Here is a 14,468-nt window from a genome sequence, read left to right as displayed (position 1 = left end):
TTTATGTCTTATTTACTTTATAGTTCCTGGGTTTGTTTGTCATGTTTAATTGTGAGCCATGGTGGGATATTGTTTTTTTTAATTGTTTGGATAAACTGCCAGGTGTAGATGGTTGATTAAAAGACACACTGCTAGTTTTATGCATAGTGATACTGATAACCATTATTATTTCTTATCCATCTTCCTCTGGAGTGTGCAGCAGAATGGTTTATTAAACTTGTTTTTTCTGGGTTGCTAAAAGTTGCCCCTGATTCCGATAAATTTGTGTTGGCTCCTGGTACTTGTACTTTTATGATCTTGTTTTAATTTGTTTACAGGAAGATGTTTCTAGAGTACATACTATCAAAGTCTCTCCTACTAGATGAGGCAAGCACAGCTCATTAACATGTCTCTGCTGTACAGGTAGTAATTCATATTTTTATTCTTTTTGTTATTTGTAAGTTATTGCTGATATGAAGTTATCAGACTTCTGGAAGATGTATAATGATTGATATAATGCTTGATCATAACAAAGACAAAAGCCTACTTCCGTGCACTAATTTCCCTTGAATGAAGATCTGTTTATTGAACAAGAATCTGGCTATGGATCCAGATTTAGAAAATGGAAAACATCAATGCTGTCACCAAAGTAGTTCTAGTCAATGACATAGAAGTGTCTGAACATTGGGAGCTTTCTGCTGCAGGTTCATGGGCAGGGATCGTGGCAGAACCTATGTTGGGAGATCGTAGAGAAGATGTTCTCAAGGATTGGTTTTCGGCCAAAGGTATCTCTGGTGCTGCAGAAGTTGGAGCAGCATAGCGAGTGCAAGTCGCTGCTTTTACTCCCCGTGCTGCTGTTGGCCTTATGACTCCGTTTATTCCATGGCACCTGAATGACTCCCCTGATTGGCAGATATCAGGACTAGTGAGCTCGATGCCGTTGAAGTAGAGCTTCTGATGCCTGCTGCTGGTCACTGTGATTGTGTCTCCTCAGTGGCTTGTGGGAACTACAGTTCCGTTGGGAAGCCTTATGAGATCATTGAACTTCAGAGGCGCCGCGATGGAATGCCTGGACAAGAACTCTAGCACCTGGCTCTGGGAGATTGATGCTGTGGACATCAGCCTGTCGCTGGGAATCAGGAAGGTGGTGTTGCGCGGTATATTCTCCTGCGCCATCCTGACAAGCATGACAAAGGTGAAGTAGCGCGCCTGCTGCATCTCCTGCACTGTCTGCGGGGAAGGTATGGCGGCGGCGGCGGTGCTGGAAGCGGACACCATTTGAGTGATGAGCAGGCTCATTGTTGCAAGGAAGGTGGATGCCATGGTGTAAATGGGTAAGCAAGGTATGACTCTGTTGAGATGACTATTTGCTCCCTGATTCTCTAGCGGGTTGCTTTATTACCAGATTGTGGTGTCGCTGGGTTGGGGTGTGGCTGAACTACTCTTGCACACTTATTTCCTGTGTGAACTACTGCTTTTCAGGTGTAGACCATGTTTAAACTACTTGGCTTCTGCTTACAGCGTGAGCAGTGGAACGCTCTTTCAATACTCCTCTAGTCCTCTACCACAGTACCTCTTCTATCAGAAGGTGCTAACTGGTAATTGCTCATTTTACAGTAGCAGGTGTCTGCAAAGATATCAAATTCTTTGTTTTCCGCTGCCTCATATTGCTTGTGTTGTAGCATTGCAGCTTGGGTTAATGTTTACGACTGTTCGGTGAAATCTCCATGCACAATCCATGTGTCCGTTTTAAAAAAATTGAAAAGGATTAAACTTGGTGGTGAATTTTAAAATCTTGGTATGGTGTGGATGAGCGATTTTTTTTTTCTGGCCGTTGCTTGGGTTGAACATATAAGGCGGAGTGGACGCATCATGGGCGATCTCGAAATGATAAGTCCGCTGAGTCTCGACGACTCCTGCCGGGTGCTGCAGCGCCGATACTGGCACTACCCAAGGCTGTGGCTGCTCACGTTGCCGCTGGCCGCCGCTCTTAGCGCCGGGGTGTGGCTGAGCTGATTCCCCTGGCCTACGCATGATCGAGCATTCGAGCGTCTTGTTTCTGTACGAGAGGACAAGGATTAACCTTTTCATGCCATGATTACCAGATAGCACTCTTTCAACAGCTTTACCCAATAGCACTCTTTCAACAGCTTTAGCCAACACCTTCAGTGTGCGTTTCCAGCAAACTAAAAAGCCAAAACGTAATACATAAATCGATTCAAATTATCAATGTCGACACCCAACATGATATGCTCAAACACGATAGTCGCGTCGACAAGATGACCAAGAAGATACACTAGGATTAAGTTCTGCAGCTTTCCAAGCATCATCCACCAGAGCTACTAGTCCTCAAGCACTGTCAGCCTGCCACATTCTGACCTTCACCTGATATTCTGAGTTAAGGGTAATTGTACCCCAAAATTCATGACAATTGTGCTTAGTGATAAAGTTAAAAATGTGTACACAAACATGTTTGCAGTGCACCTCTGTAACAGAAAAAAGAACTGTCTTTCCCCCAAAACATTCTGAAATTTTGTGCTATCCACCTTTACCATTATCACAGACAAATAGCTTATGTTACAACGTTACAGGCTTACAGCTACACTAGTACATGGTGTAAAGTTAAAAAAAAAATGTACACAAAACTTCTTGCTGCCTACACCTCTTGGTTTGGAAGAGCCGACAATGCAGCTTGCAGAAGAGAAACAAGTTTCAATCGCAGAGTGGAGATTGTGTGTTTCACAGACACTTCATCGTCAGTGAAAGAAGCATCACCCCCTTCTGGTTGCTCAGCTTGGGTAACCTGACCTTGAAGGAATCGCTGAACGCTGGTCTCGGCAATATCCATCAGACCCAGGGATGGATGAGTGTGCATCCATCTGGAGATGACGAACCCAGCCAACAGGTACTGACCCCTGAGGACCAGTTCAGATATGAAACATGGAAACAAAATCCTACCAAAGAGTAAAGATCCATCACTCTTCGACATGGCTTGATCGTTCCATTGCATAAGGAGATCAGTCTGGAATGACCTTGCAAGATTCCCAACAAGATGGCATAAATAAGAGAACAATTTGGAGTATGCCTCTTCCGTTGTGATCTTCTGGATAGTTCCAGATGACAGAACCAAGGCAAGGAGCTCACGATCATCAGCGTTTGATGAGGTGGACACGGTTCCTTCCCTCATTTTCACCTCAACCATCTGCAGGCACTGCAGTCTTAGAGCTTCGTATGGAAGTAAAAGGACAACTTTGAGAGCCATGAAGCAGTCCAGAGCAGATACAAGTTCAACCAAGCTATGAGCTTCTTCTTCCTCTAGGAACACGCTATGTTTCGAAGATGCTCGGTCCAGAAGTTCAATGACCTTGTGCAGCTCACCAAGCTCTACACGTTTTCTGATAATCTCCATCCAACAACTGTGGAGAGGATGGATAGATAACGGTGCACTCTCTTGTTTGTTCTTTGGACTCTCCAACTCTTCTGGTAGGGCCTCCCATCCATCATCCCACCCATCACTCCAGTCACTTGTTTCTTTTGGTGATTCATGAGGCGGAACATGCTCTTCTTTGGGGGAGAATAGTTGCTCCCACTCTTCTAACACTGCTTCCAAAACTGCAACGTTCGCAGCAGAAGCATGTTCTGACAAATGTAAGAAACAAGATACTGCAGAGTCAAGAGTTGCTAGGTTTTCTGGAGTGATATTAGCATCAGCAAGAAAAACAGTGACCATCTGAGTAGATCTAAGTGCCACAAGAGTCCCAGTGATGCTGCTAGAGGAGTTGATACTCTCATCAGCTATGGCAGCACCTGTTCCATGCTCATACCATGATTCCCACGGCTCAACCTGGGACACTATCTCATTTGGAAGAGTTTTAAGGTTTCTTCCTGTGATACATTGCATCAGCTGCAGAGCATAGACTCGCAATTGGCTCTCTTGCTGCATGTCTTCAGAAAAGCGGATTAACTTCCCCCAAACACCAGATCTGACCATTTCTTGGATGCCAGTGTGTTTCCCCGTTGACTGGCTCAAAGATGACAGCAACTGATGAAACAATATTCGATATTCACAAGAGCCCTCAATCATATCTGACAAACACTCTTCTATAGCAGTATTATAAAGTTCTAAGAGATCCAAAGAATTGATTTGATCTGCACTCTCACTCTCCAATTGTCCCTGTCCTCCATAGTATACTTCAACTACAGCTTCAAAGTTACAGCCTGATAGAATCATAGCTCGACAAAAGCATGATATTTCCATCATCATTCCACTTTTAAGGCAATCTTTTACATACATGGAGATGGCATCCCAGCCTTGGTGCACTGTTATCTCATCATTTATCAAGAGCTGCCTGAAAGCCCCCATGCACAGAGATAACCTATTTGAATTTAAGTAGTTTGTCATTTCATATGAGGAAGCATCAATTGACTCTCCTGGTATGTCATCAACAAGTTTAGACCAAAATGTTAGCAGCGTAGCAAGAGGTTTCTTCCATGAAGGTTCCTGTGGATGGCTTCGTGCTAAGTTGGATGGAAAACAGAGGGTGCAATACCTTCCAACAATATATGAAATGTCTGTTGCAGGAAGAGCTTGAATGTACTCCCTGCAACTATCATAGTTCAACTCAATTTCACATAGGACAGCTTGCAACTTTTCAGAATCTGTGCAGTTCGATCGTGCTTCACTGCGGCCTTCTAATGATGCCAGCAAGCCGAGAACATAGTGCTTGTAAACACCTTGTCGTGATATGAGTCCCTTGGCTAGAACATCGACATACATACTCACAAGAGCTTGTACCATATCGGCTAGAGCAGTGATGGTAGAGGCACGGATATTCTTGCATACTTCTTCATTGAAATGCTCAAAGTTCAGATTATCCAATCCAGCAATGTTTTTATAGTTCAAGCCATCGATGAAAGAGACTTTCTTGCACTCTTCCTCAAGGACCTTATAATACTGAAATGGTTCAAGCTTATGTGTATGCACATGCTCTGGGTATCTCAATTCTATCTCACCGGTCCTCTTCAGATATGAGTGGCATGCTGAAAGGATGCCATAAATGTAAGAGAGGCGTTGCTTATTATACCCATCGATCTCCGGATAGACATCTGAATATATCATATCAATCACACCCTTAGCTGATCTAACAATGTCCTCCCGGAATTCAGAAATTTCGTTCAGAATATCATTGTTATCCCAGTATTCGGAGACAAGACTGCAGGCGAGAAACCGTAAAAGCACCTAAATCCAAGCAACAATATGAGATTGTCAAACGTCAAGAAACAAAACTGCAGATGAGAAGTTTACATCTAAAGAAAACTAAAATATAAGCTCGGATGTGTGAGAGAGATACCTCAGTTCGTTGCAGGCCATATGTCTCAGCTATCTTTACTGCTTCCTTGAGTATGTGTTTTTTCTCCAGCTTTACAGAGTCAACAAAGGAGAAAACTACTCTTTTGATATAATCAGCATCGCCGGACAAGAATAGGGATGTGTCTATATCAGGTAATATTTGTTTGAGCATTCGCGCTTGATCAGCCAGTTGTTTCTCTTCTTCTAACTTTGATTTCCATTCTCTCCAGAAGGTTGTATTTGCTATATCAATCTGGTCTAAATCATCTGTCGAAGTAAAGGTAAAACAAAATGAAAATGGTACATATTAGCATAAAATAATTAATATAAGGGAAGATCGAGCCTGGCTGAATATTTCAACGGTAAAATGGCGACCATATGATGCACTGTTATTTTTAATACACCTACCTTTATTGTCTGAGGTGAACTTCTCATGAAATTTGTGAAGCAACAAATTTCTCCTCTGCTCAGGAGTGGAACACTCTTTCTTAGAATTGTTGAGGGAACTGTATAACATCCCTATACTCATTATGCTGCTGATTTCTTGATAACATTCTCGTCTTTTAAGCTCTTCCTCTACTATTTTCACTCCATTGAAAGGGTCCATGAGATTCAGTAGAACTGAGCAGCCAAGTACATCAAACTCTTCATCAACAGGGGGTTCCATTATAGACTTTGCAAGAATCATGATTAGATTGTCGTTGGGAGCCAAACCATTTACAGCTAACCAATATATGATGCTAATTGCTGCTTCTACTTTTGTTGAGAATCGATATCTCCTAGAGGTATGATCTGTTCTTGAAGTCTGATTTTCACCATCCTGCAGTTCATTATTGGACAATTTCAAAAGCCATGGTAATTCCAGCACTGCAAAGGACAAGAATTTCCGATTGTCTACCAGTATAGACTCCCAAGTATGTGCATCTCCATTTGACAAGTTCAAGCAAACTTTTGACAACATTTCTTTAACAATTTCCACATGGTCTTTGTGTCTATCATGGCCGCCGTCATCTCTGAGGTCAAGTATGTCTTGCACACTTTGTACAGGAAGTGATGTGATTGAACATCCATCAATCAAGACATTGGGAGGATTTGTTCCCGTTGTAATCATTAATTTCTCAAATTTACCATGAACATCAAGCTCCTTCCATGCATTCAATAATTCTCCAACAGATTCTTCGTCACAATGGCTGAGAGAGAAGCCCAATAGCTTTTCACGGGTAGCACTATCCAAATTGTCAAGTGGAGGACCTCTAGCAATTGCAGCACATAAATCCCACACTGCACCATGACTCTTTTTGGTTAAATTTAGACAGATATCAAAGGCTAGTTGAAGATCACCATTAACCACAGCTTCTCTGGCAATAGCCTCCTCCACAGCAGCTACTTCCTCTTCACTTCTTAATCCCAAAAGTTTAGCAACATCAATAATCTCTTCGAAATGAAGATATGCCCCTGTTTGACTTGTAATCACCATGCGAATGATCTCCATAGGGTCCTTTACCTGTCTAAACTGAACAGGAAGGATTGTCACCCCTAGATAAGGAAGTCTAACAGTAAGAGCATCAATTATATCAGTTTCTGCTTGAACATTTTTGCTATTAGGTAACAGGTTAAGGCATTCCCTGGCCTTCCAAATCTGCAAAGGATTGTATAATCCAAGTGAGCATTAATCAGAAATGAAAAGACAGATCAGCATTTGGATGACAAATAATTTGGTATATTTAACTCACTTCATTCCCAGACAGAGTTGAAGCCGAGAAGAAATACTCCCTTGCAGCTTGTATCACAAGATTTTCAGCCTTCTCTGTGGACAAAGAAACTGCACTTGTTCCTCCAAGATAATTCCTGGCTAGTGAAAATTTACCAGCTTTCAAAAGCCCTCTGATAAATTCCGCCAGCATATATTCTGAATCAAGAAAAGGAAATGCTTTTTCTTGGAAGAGTTTCAAATCACGCCACATGTTAGCCCACTCATTATCTGATCGAACAGGTTGACGTCTGCCAAATTTGGATAGAAGCAACCGTATAAGTTGCTTTACATTCTTCTCATCTAAGTGAGCACTAAGGAAGAAATGTGTTGGTTTGGGGACCTGTAATCACATTCAGCTATGAATTGCACTGCCAGTGGAAAACATTGGCAAAAAAGCAAACATTCCACAGAAATGAAAGGCATAACTGCTAGCAAGCTTTGTAGCTTATTCGCATGTATTAACTTAAATTTATATCCAAAGAAAATGAAAATGCACGAGAACAATTGTACAACTTATTTACAAACAGCATCTGTCTCACGTGTTCTCGCATGCTAATCGATCCGCTCACATCTTCCCCAGTGCATTCATATCCCCACTTACCAGTGCTGCCAAGCCCACCAAAGGAGAGAAAAGAAAGAAAAACGGCCAAAGAGCACTCTCCAATCTTGGCAACAATATGAAATCATTCCTGACAGTCATGTTCCTTTCCCATTAGATATCCGAAGGTTGCCAATATCACAAACTTCTTATAAGCGAATTGAATAAATTTAACTATTCGCTGCTAAAATGAAAGATCCTTAAAGTTCATTTGGCAGTTCAAAGATGAGAGTAGTTTCTGTGAGGTAAGTGGTGGAAGCAATTATGGCAGCAGATTTCGGATGGGTCTGGGCTTATGGAAAAGAATAGATATACAGTTTTTCCGAGCAGCAAAGCATGTGATAAATTTTTCTTCTCTCCCCTCACATATGCTCACAGGTATCCCTAAGTAATACTGCTAAAAAATAGTCCAAGTAGATTTACTTCAATTTAACATTTCAAACACTGAAGAAGCCAAAACAAAAAACACAAAAGCAGTAGGTTTATGGAGGAGGCGTCAATACCTGATAATAAGCAAAGAGCCGCCCTACTTCCACATGGCCTTCAGCAACTTTTAGCCTCTTTTCCAACATATCAAGATATTTGACATTATTAAGTTCATAAGGTACTGAATCATAGTGATAAAAATCGTCTGGGCCATTGCCTAGAGCAGATAAGATATCAGCGCACATATGTTGCATCTCATCATAAGAAACCACAGAAGAACCAAGAGCTTGCTTAGCATCTTTCAGATTGCATTCTTCTTCACTAGCCAATAAAGATTTCTCTCTTTTTGTTTTATGGAGTAACTTTGATAATATTGATGACATGGTATTCCATTGGTTAGTTGCATTGCACATATAAATGCAGTGAACAGCTGTTTCTATCATCTCAGCAAGATCCTTGAAGAGCCCATATATTGGTGACTCGCCACAACCATTTTCAACAACAGCTAAGCAAATGGAAAGGTCATGTTCAGCAGCTACCTCTTTCAGCCATCTCACTAGGTAGGATTCTTCTTGTTTATGTTCATGACTTGAGGAGATCAGGTGAAATCTCTTCTTCATAAAAGGGATAGCATTTTCTTCTAGTCGTTGAACAACTGTATCTTCTTTGACTCCTTTAAGGATGATTTTGAACTTCTCATAACCAGGAAGATCTTCCCATGTCACAAGATTCATTATAAACTCATTCAACTCATTAGAATATACAACTTGGTAGAGGCATTTAATGTCATCAAAGAATGGCTGCAACTCTACAATGCCCTTTTGACATGCAAGCTCTATCGTGGCAAGACAGTTTTCTAGCTGTCCACTCAAGCAGTCAATGTCCCTTGCTCTGTTCTTGTACCAGTCACAAAGTTCAGCAACAGAAGGCCATGAAAAACCTGTTGAGAGCTTTACAAGTATTTCAGTTTTGATCTCTCCAATCTTGTCCAACTGGGTAGGACAATTGCTTATATATGAAACCATCTGTTCGCATTCAACCCAATCACCATCTCTTAATATGACAACGCTAGGAGGGGATTTCCCTGGTAGCAACTGACTATAGGTCTGAACAGCAACAGTTTCTGGGATAGCAGACAAAACTCGTAAAATTTTTGAAGAGATAGTATATGGATGGCGCTTGAAGATAAGATTTAAAGCCCCAATTTTTCCACTTTCAGCTAAAGCTATGGCAGTTTCAACCAGGGGCATTGAACGGAATTTGCTATATTCTTCTGCTGAGTACCTGCATAGCAAGAACACTGCATTTAGCTAGAAGAAACTTTTTCTCGAACACGCAGGAGAGCTAGAAGAAACTAGTAAGCAGCAAGCAAACAAAGTCCAACATAAAGTGGCAAATTGTGCATCCACTGTATTTGCAATCAACCTTGCAAAGTACTATGTTAAGAAAGCTAACATCATCGAACAGTGTAGAAAAAAGAGGAAACTGGTTTGAAAAACAGGAATGAGCCATCATGTAACCTTAGAAATATCTAAGTTATCGATAAAGTGGCGGAAAGGTCACAAAGCATTCTTTGACTTAGAAAATTAATGATTGCATTCATTTCCCTTTTCCCTTCATCTAAAGAACTAAGAGCCAGGTTGCCATTGGGTTAAGCTCATTTGGGAAGTTGAAAGCTACGCCAAATTAACAAGGTAAATGTAAGTGCAGAAATCTCAATAGTGAATTTTGAATATTAGACTGTGACTCGGATATGCTTTATGTGTGAATTACGTTAAATTTATTAGATGTGTGAGCATTGATGTGACTTAACAACTGTAAATACTTCCGATATATTAGCTGCTTGCTGGTTGTGCATCCTTATCCAAAGAAGGAATGGCAAGAACATACCTTCCCATATTAATTCCCAAGAATGTCTCTAACATGTCTCTGTGCCGCAATAAACGAAGCCTAATGATTCGACTGTCCCATGTTGAGCCCTCTCTGCTGTTATCCAATCCAGAAAATTTGTAATGGTCAGTTATACGAAGTCCAAATGAAAGTAGAGCCCTTAAAGCTGCTTCTGTAGGCCCAACTTTATTTACACATTCTGATAATACAAATGCTTGGTCTTTAATTTTTGCTAAGTAAGAGTCAATCTCATGAGTATCACCGTCAGAGTGCAACCAGCGTGCTTTAAGAACTTCATCTTTATCTAGATTATATCTGGAAGCAAAATCTAAGGCTTCCTTGAATCGACTCTCTCTTATCATAACAGAGTACATTTCTGTTACTGTAACTTTGGAGAATGATATCAGACTCCAAAACATTCTATCCATCTCCGTTTGTTGATGCTCCCCAGAACCACTAGGCTGGTTAGGTTCCAAGTCACTATCCATCTGCTTGTTAGCTGGAGTATTTCTTTCATATCTGCTAGATTGCAAAATAAAAACATGTCCTTCAGTAGCCTTTGCCTTCTCCAATAGTGGTGTAGATAAAACTGCATCTTTGGAAACTACATCGTTTTCAGTGATGCTGTACATGCTAATACTACCATCCGCTCTTACCAACATGAGAACATTATCTGTCCACCAACTGATGTCCTTAACATCAATTAGATGCCTACAGTTTCCAAGAGTATGAAGTGAAAAAGTGTGTTTGTCACCATCAAGTGCAAAGAGGTTTACAGAGCCAACCAAATCCAACGTAGCAATATGCTTGCCCTGAGGTGAGATCCTGATTTTTGGGGATGAAACAAAGGTTTTTTGATCCTTAAGAGGAGAAAACACCCCTTCCAACTGCAGGCTTTTAAATGAAAGACTAAGTTCCAGATTTCCATCGACGTGTAATAGATGCAGAAAATAGGTTCCTAAAATATAAGAGTAAAAAATTAGAAACAAATACACTATTTGACAAGAAGCTCGTGATATGCGGAATTTACAACATAAAAGCCCCTATATTTCTTTTATCACAATGAAAATGTAAATATCAAGGCCTGACATGTGTGATATCAAGGACAGATCAATAATGGAGAAGATAAGCAGAAATCCATATTGTGCAAAATTTTAGCGAATAGACTACACAGTGCAGGACTGACTACCAGTGACAGGTGTAGCAGTTGAAAACAGACTAGTACATGGGCATACCAGAATAACTATTGGAGCTAAATGAAACATTGGAATCTGCAGCTAGGACAAATAGTGAGTGATGTTCATCGTAATCAATGCACGACAAACTCCGAGGTAACTGCATAGTCCTAGCTGACATCACATCTTTAGTTGATATAGGAACTTCACACAAACTGGCCTCAGGTCCTTGAGTGTAATCAAATCTATGAACCATGCAGTCACTTGTAAAAATGTAGAAGCCCGGCCTACAAATATTCATGGAATTTATTAGTTACTGCCAAATTATCCCAAGAAAGGAAGAACCATATATAGTCTCTTTAAGGGGAAAGGTTCTAACTGAAAACAACTGATAACCACCTAAGCAAGCTTGAACCATCCTGCACAACCAGATCAATAATAGACGAAGATAGCTTCAACTGATCGCATGTCCTCCTTGCTAATAAGTCCCCATTTTCTTTGATTAAGTAGAGTGTGCTTAGGTCATCCACCACACCAAAAATTCCTTGAGCCTCCAGCCAAGCCCCATTGGTGAAAAATGTTATTCTGTCATTATCTGACCATAAATAATTAGAAAACAGTGTATAATCAGAACAATTTTGATACCTAGTACTCTGCATTACAATACCATGACATCTACTGCTGAAAAATGCACATGGAACTATGTTTCACATTGTAAAACTACTTTCAAGCAACTGAAAGGAAAAGGAAAAGATGCAGATCGCTACTGCCTAGGGACTGTAGCAAAATGTCAACAGTACAACGTTTCTGTCAACAGAAACAAAAGTTGTCACCTCTGATGAACAAAAACATAATAAGCACTGCAAAATGTATGCTTGATGTGCATAAATGGTAACAAATGATGCATGGACTGAAATCCTTTCAATAGTCACTGCAGCTTTTCTTCCAAGCATCGAAATAGCAGCCTGCACCCAAATCCTCCACATTGGGGTCAACAAATTTGGAGCCTCCACACGTACTACTTCCATGTGAACTAGTAAGTTAGGCAACTAGAGTTACAACAACCTTAAGGCAACTAGAGTTACAACAACCTTACTTCTGCATCAGCAGTGCACATTAATATTACACGCCTGAAAAGTGCTACTGTCAAGACCAAAGAAAGATAGTTTCGGCAAACACTAAGTTTCATTTAAATATATGCAAAATACGATGATCACAGATGTCACATTTCATAAAAGGACTTCAAAGTTCAAATACTAGGTGGTCTCCTTCCTCATTCTGATAAAAATAAGTTAATACTCTCTACGCACGAGAATGGAGTAGACCCTTCCTTTCATGCTTAATACACTTAATAGTTAATACCAGTGAATAGCACTATAAGAACCAAAACCATGTGCACTCACTTGTGTAAACACCGCAAGGTGATGCATAGCCATCGCGTTTCCTCAAGATGATGATGCGATTCCCAACAGTTACAGACACATATTCCGCGTTTGGCGACACGAACAATGCCACGCCATCCGCCCTCTTCCTCTGTCTACTCCTCCCCAGCGCACTGTACCTAGTCCACCTCTCCCTAAGCTTGCTCACGCCTGCAAGGATGTTAGTAGCATGAAGAAGCAACTGATCAGCACCGCATCCTGCATGGATGGATTTGTGAAGGTTTCAAAGCAAAGGGAGGGTACCTTGCAAGGAGAGATAGGAGAGGACCCCTCCTCCGGCGTCTGAACCACCACTACTTGTCGCAGCGCCTTGGTATCCTTCCTGCTGCGTTTGCAAGAACTACATTAAACAGTGAGCATAGCCACCAAGGTTTCACAGAAACCCTTTAGCTTCGAAGCACTACTAAAATCTGGTAAATTGAACACCCTTTCAGAAAGGTTGCACGAATTAAAAACCGCATATAGGTGCAGGCTACAAGGAAAAGCAACTTGTGAGCCAATGCGATGAACTCCGGCGACACCCTCACCCGAAGAATTTTTTTTCAAAAAAAATAGAACCTCAGGAAATTAGTGCTGGACAGCGCGATTTCTACGCCAGACCCGCCGAGCAATCTCCTCCGAGCACAACGCGCCCACGATGGGATTCCGAGGCGGGAGGAAGCACGGGAGGAAGAAAGGAGGGGGAGGACGGGAGGAACTCACATGAGGGATCACGTGGGATCCCGACGCGTGGCGGCGGATCTCGTACAGCGCGTCTTCCGCCCCCGCCGCCATCGCCGGCGTCCCGCGCCTCGCCGGAGATCTCCTCCGAGTTGGAGCTCGAGCTCGAGTCGAGGGGTTCGTTTAATTTCTCTCTCTCCTTTTTTTGGTTTTTTTTTTTCCCATCTTCCGGTGAGGTCGCGTCGGCTCCGAGTCGGATTGCACTTCACGTGCTGGGCCTCGATCCCTTAATTCCTATGGGCTGGGCCTTACTGTTCTACATGCTGCTTTCGGTATTTCTGTGATCGCAGGCTTAGGTCATGGCCTCATACGTAACAGGGCCGGCCTTTAAGGCCGGTTCGGTCTCACAACAAAGTCAACACAGGCACCATATAATCATAACTGAGTAACAGTGACAAAATACGATTCGGAGCACAGGGTTTGTGGAGTTCCAAGTTCCAACTTGCATGGCAGATCTGCAGGGTTCATGCTGATTGTTACTGAGGGCATGCCAAAATGTAGCCTTACCAAAACGTAGACAAATCTATAAATTTTAACACTTATTTGATTGCATTCCAAAACGTAGCCGACCTAACTAAGGGCATACTTGGTCAGCAACTAAAATATGGGCATGCCAAAACATGAGCAAGGCTATAAACATACATTCTCAAATATGGCAACTAGATTTGTGATACCAGAACAATCGTACAGTACGGCGTAAGTGTTGCTCAATTTCCAGCAACCAAGAGTTGAAGCTGATACTATTACTCTAAACAACACATATATATTACTCTTAACATACATTCTCAAAAAATATACTCTTAACATATACATGCTCCATCTCGTTAGCATATAGCATACCCCGTATACGGCATCCTAGTTTCATGACACATATATTGCTGATTTTATAGCCGACTAGGAATAATCAGTTCTCAAAACACATCGTTAAAAATACAAATTTTGAACCGTTCAATACCTTGTATTTCGTATACAATACGTGTCCTGACAATGGGCGCACAGTACTAGTAGTGGGGATCGATATAGTGGGGAACACGAGGCTCTAGCTAGCTGGTTAGTGAAAGCAAACCATTGCGATATAATATAAAATTATTCTGACAATTAACTGTTGCATCAACAACAGATGCACAAGGCAGGT

General features: G+C 41.5%; 2 protein-coding genes across 4 annotated transcripts; both read right to left on the bottom strand.

Annotated features, from left to right (window-relative positions):
* Positions 1-910: 910 nt before the first annotated feature.
* LOC112901620 lies at positions 911-1,441 on the bottom strand. The gene has a single exon (XM_025970569.1). It carries the CDS (start codon positions 1,300-1,302, stop codon positions 970-972), a length of 333 nt encoding a protein of 110 aa, XP_025826354.1. The 5' UTR covers positions 1,303-1,441; the 3' UTR covers positions 911-969.
* Positions 1,442-2,359: 918 nt separating this feature from the next.
* Positions 2,360-13,498, bottom strand: LOC112901588 (MAG2-interacting protein 2). Of its 3 annotated transcripts, none has more exons than XM_025970529.1 (11): positions 13,275-13,498; positions 12,857-12,951; positions 12,575-12,763; positions 11,571-11,766; positions 11,232-11,458; positions 9,997-10,954; positions 8,184-9,390; positions 7,063-7,422; positions 5,738-6,968; positions 5,331-5,596; positions 2,360-5,218 (listed from the first exon to the last, which is right to left on the bottom strand). In XM_025970529.1, exons 1-11 carry the CDS (start codon positions 13,385-13,387, stop codon positions 2,636-2,638), a joined length of 7,425 nt encoding a protein of 2,474 aa, XP_025826314.1. In that variant the 5' UTR covers positions 13,388-13,498; the 3' UTR covers positions 2,360-2,635. The 3 variants fall into 3 exon arrangements, with proteins under 3 accessions (XP_025826314.1, XP_025826315.1, XP_025826316.1); XM_025970530.1 differs by having other exon boundaries at positions 12,857-12,938; positions 13,316-13,498; XM_025970531.1 differs by having other exon boundaries at positions 12,857-12,935; positions 13,316-13,498.
* Between the last annotated feature and the right edge of the window lie 970 nt (positions 13,499-14,468).

This window comes from Panicum hallii, chromosome 7, assembly GCF_002211085.1.
Source record: "Panicum hallii strain FIL2 chromosome 7, PHallii_v3.1, whole genome shotgun sequence".
In the NCBI taxonomy this organism is placed as follows: Eukaryota; Viridiplantae; Streptophyta; class Magnoliopsida; order Poales; family Poaceae; genus Panicum; species Panicum hallii.
This window is presented reverse-complemented; position numbering and strand designations above follow the sequence as displayed.

Coding starts and splice junctions, on each gene's coding strand:
- LOC112901588 (XM_025970529.1), bottom strand. CDS start 13,387: ATGGCGGCGGGGGCGGAAGACGCGCTGTACGAGATCCGCCGCCACGCG. Junction 10,955..11,231: donor TAGCTCCAATAGTTATTCTG/GTATGCCCATGT, acceptor CTTATATTTTAG/GAACCTATTTTCTGCATCTA. Junction 5,597..5,737: donor GTTCACCTCAGACAATAAAG/GTAGGTGTATTA, acceptor TTACTTCGACAG/ATGATTTAGACCAGATTGAT.
- LOC112901620 (XM_025970569.1), bottom strand. CDS start 1,302: ATGGCATCCACCTTCCTTGCAACAATGAGCCTGCTCATCACTCAAATG.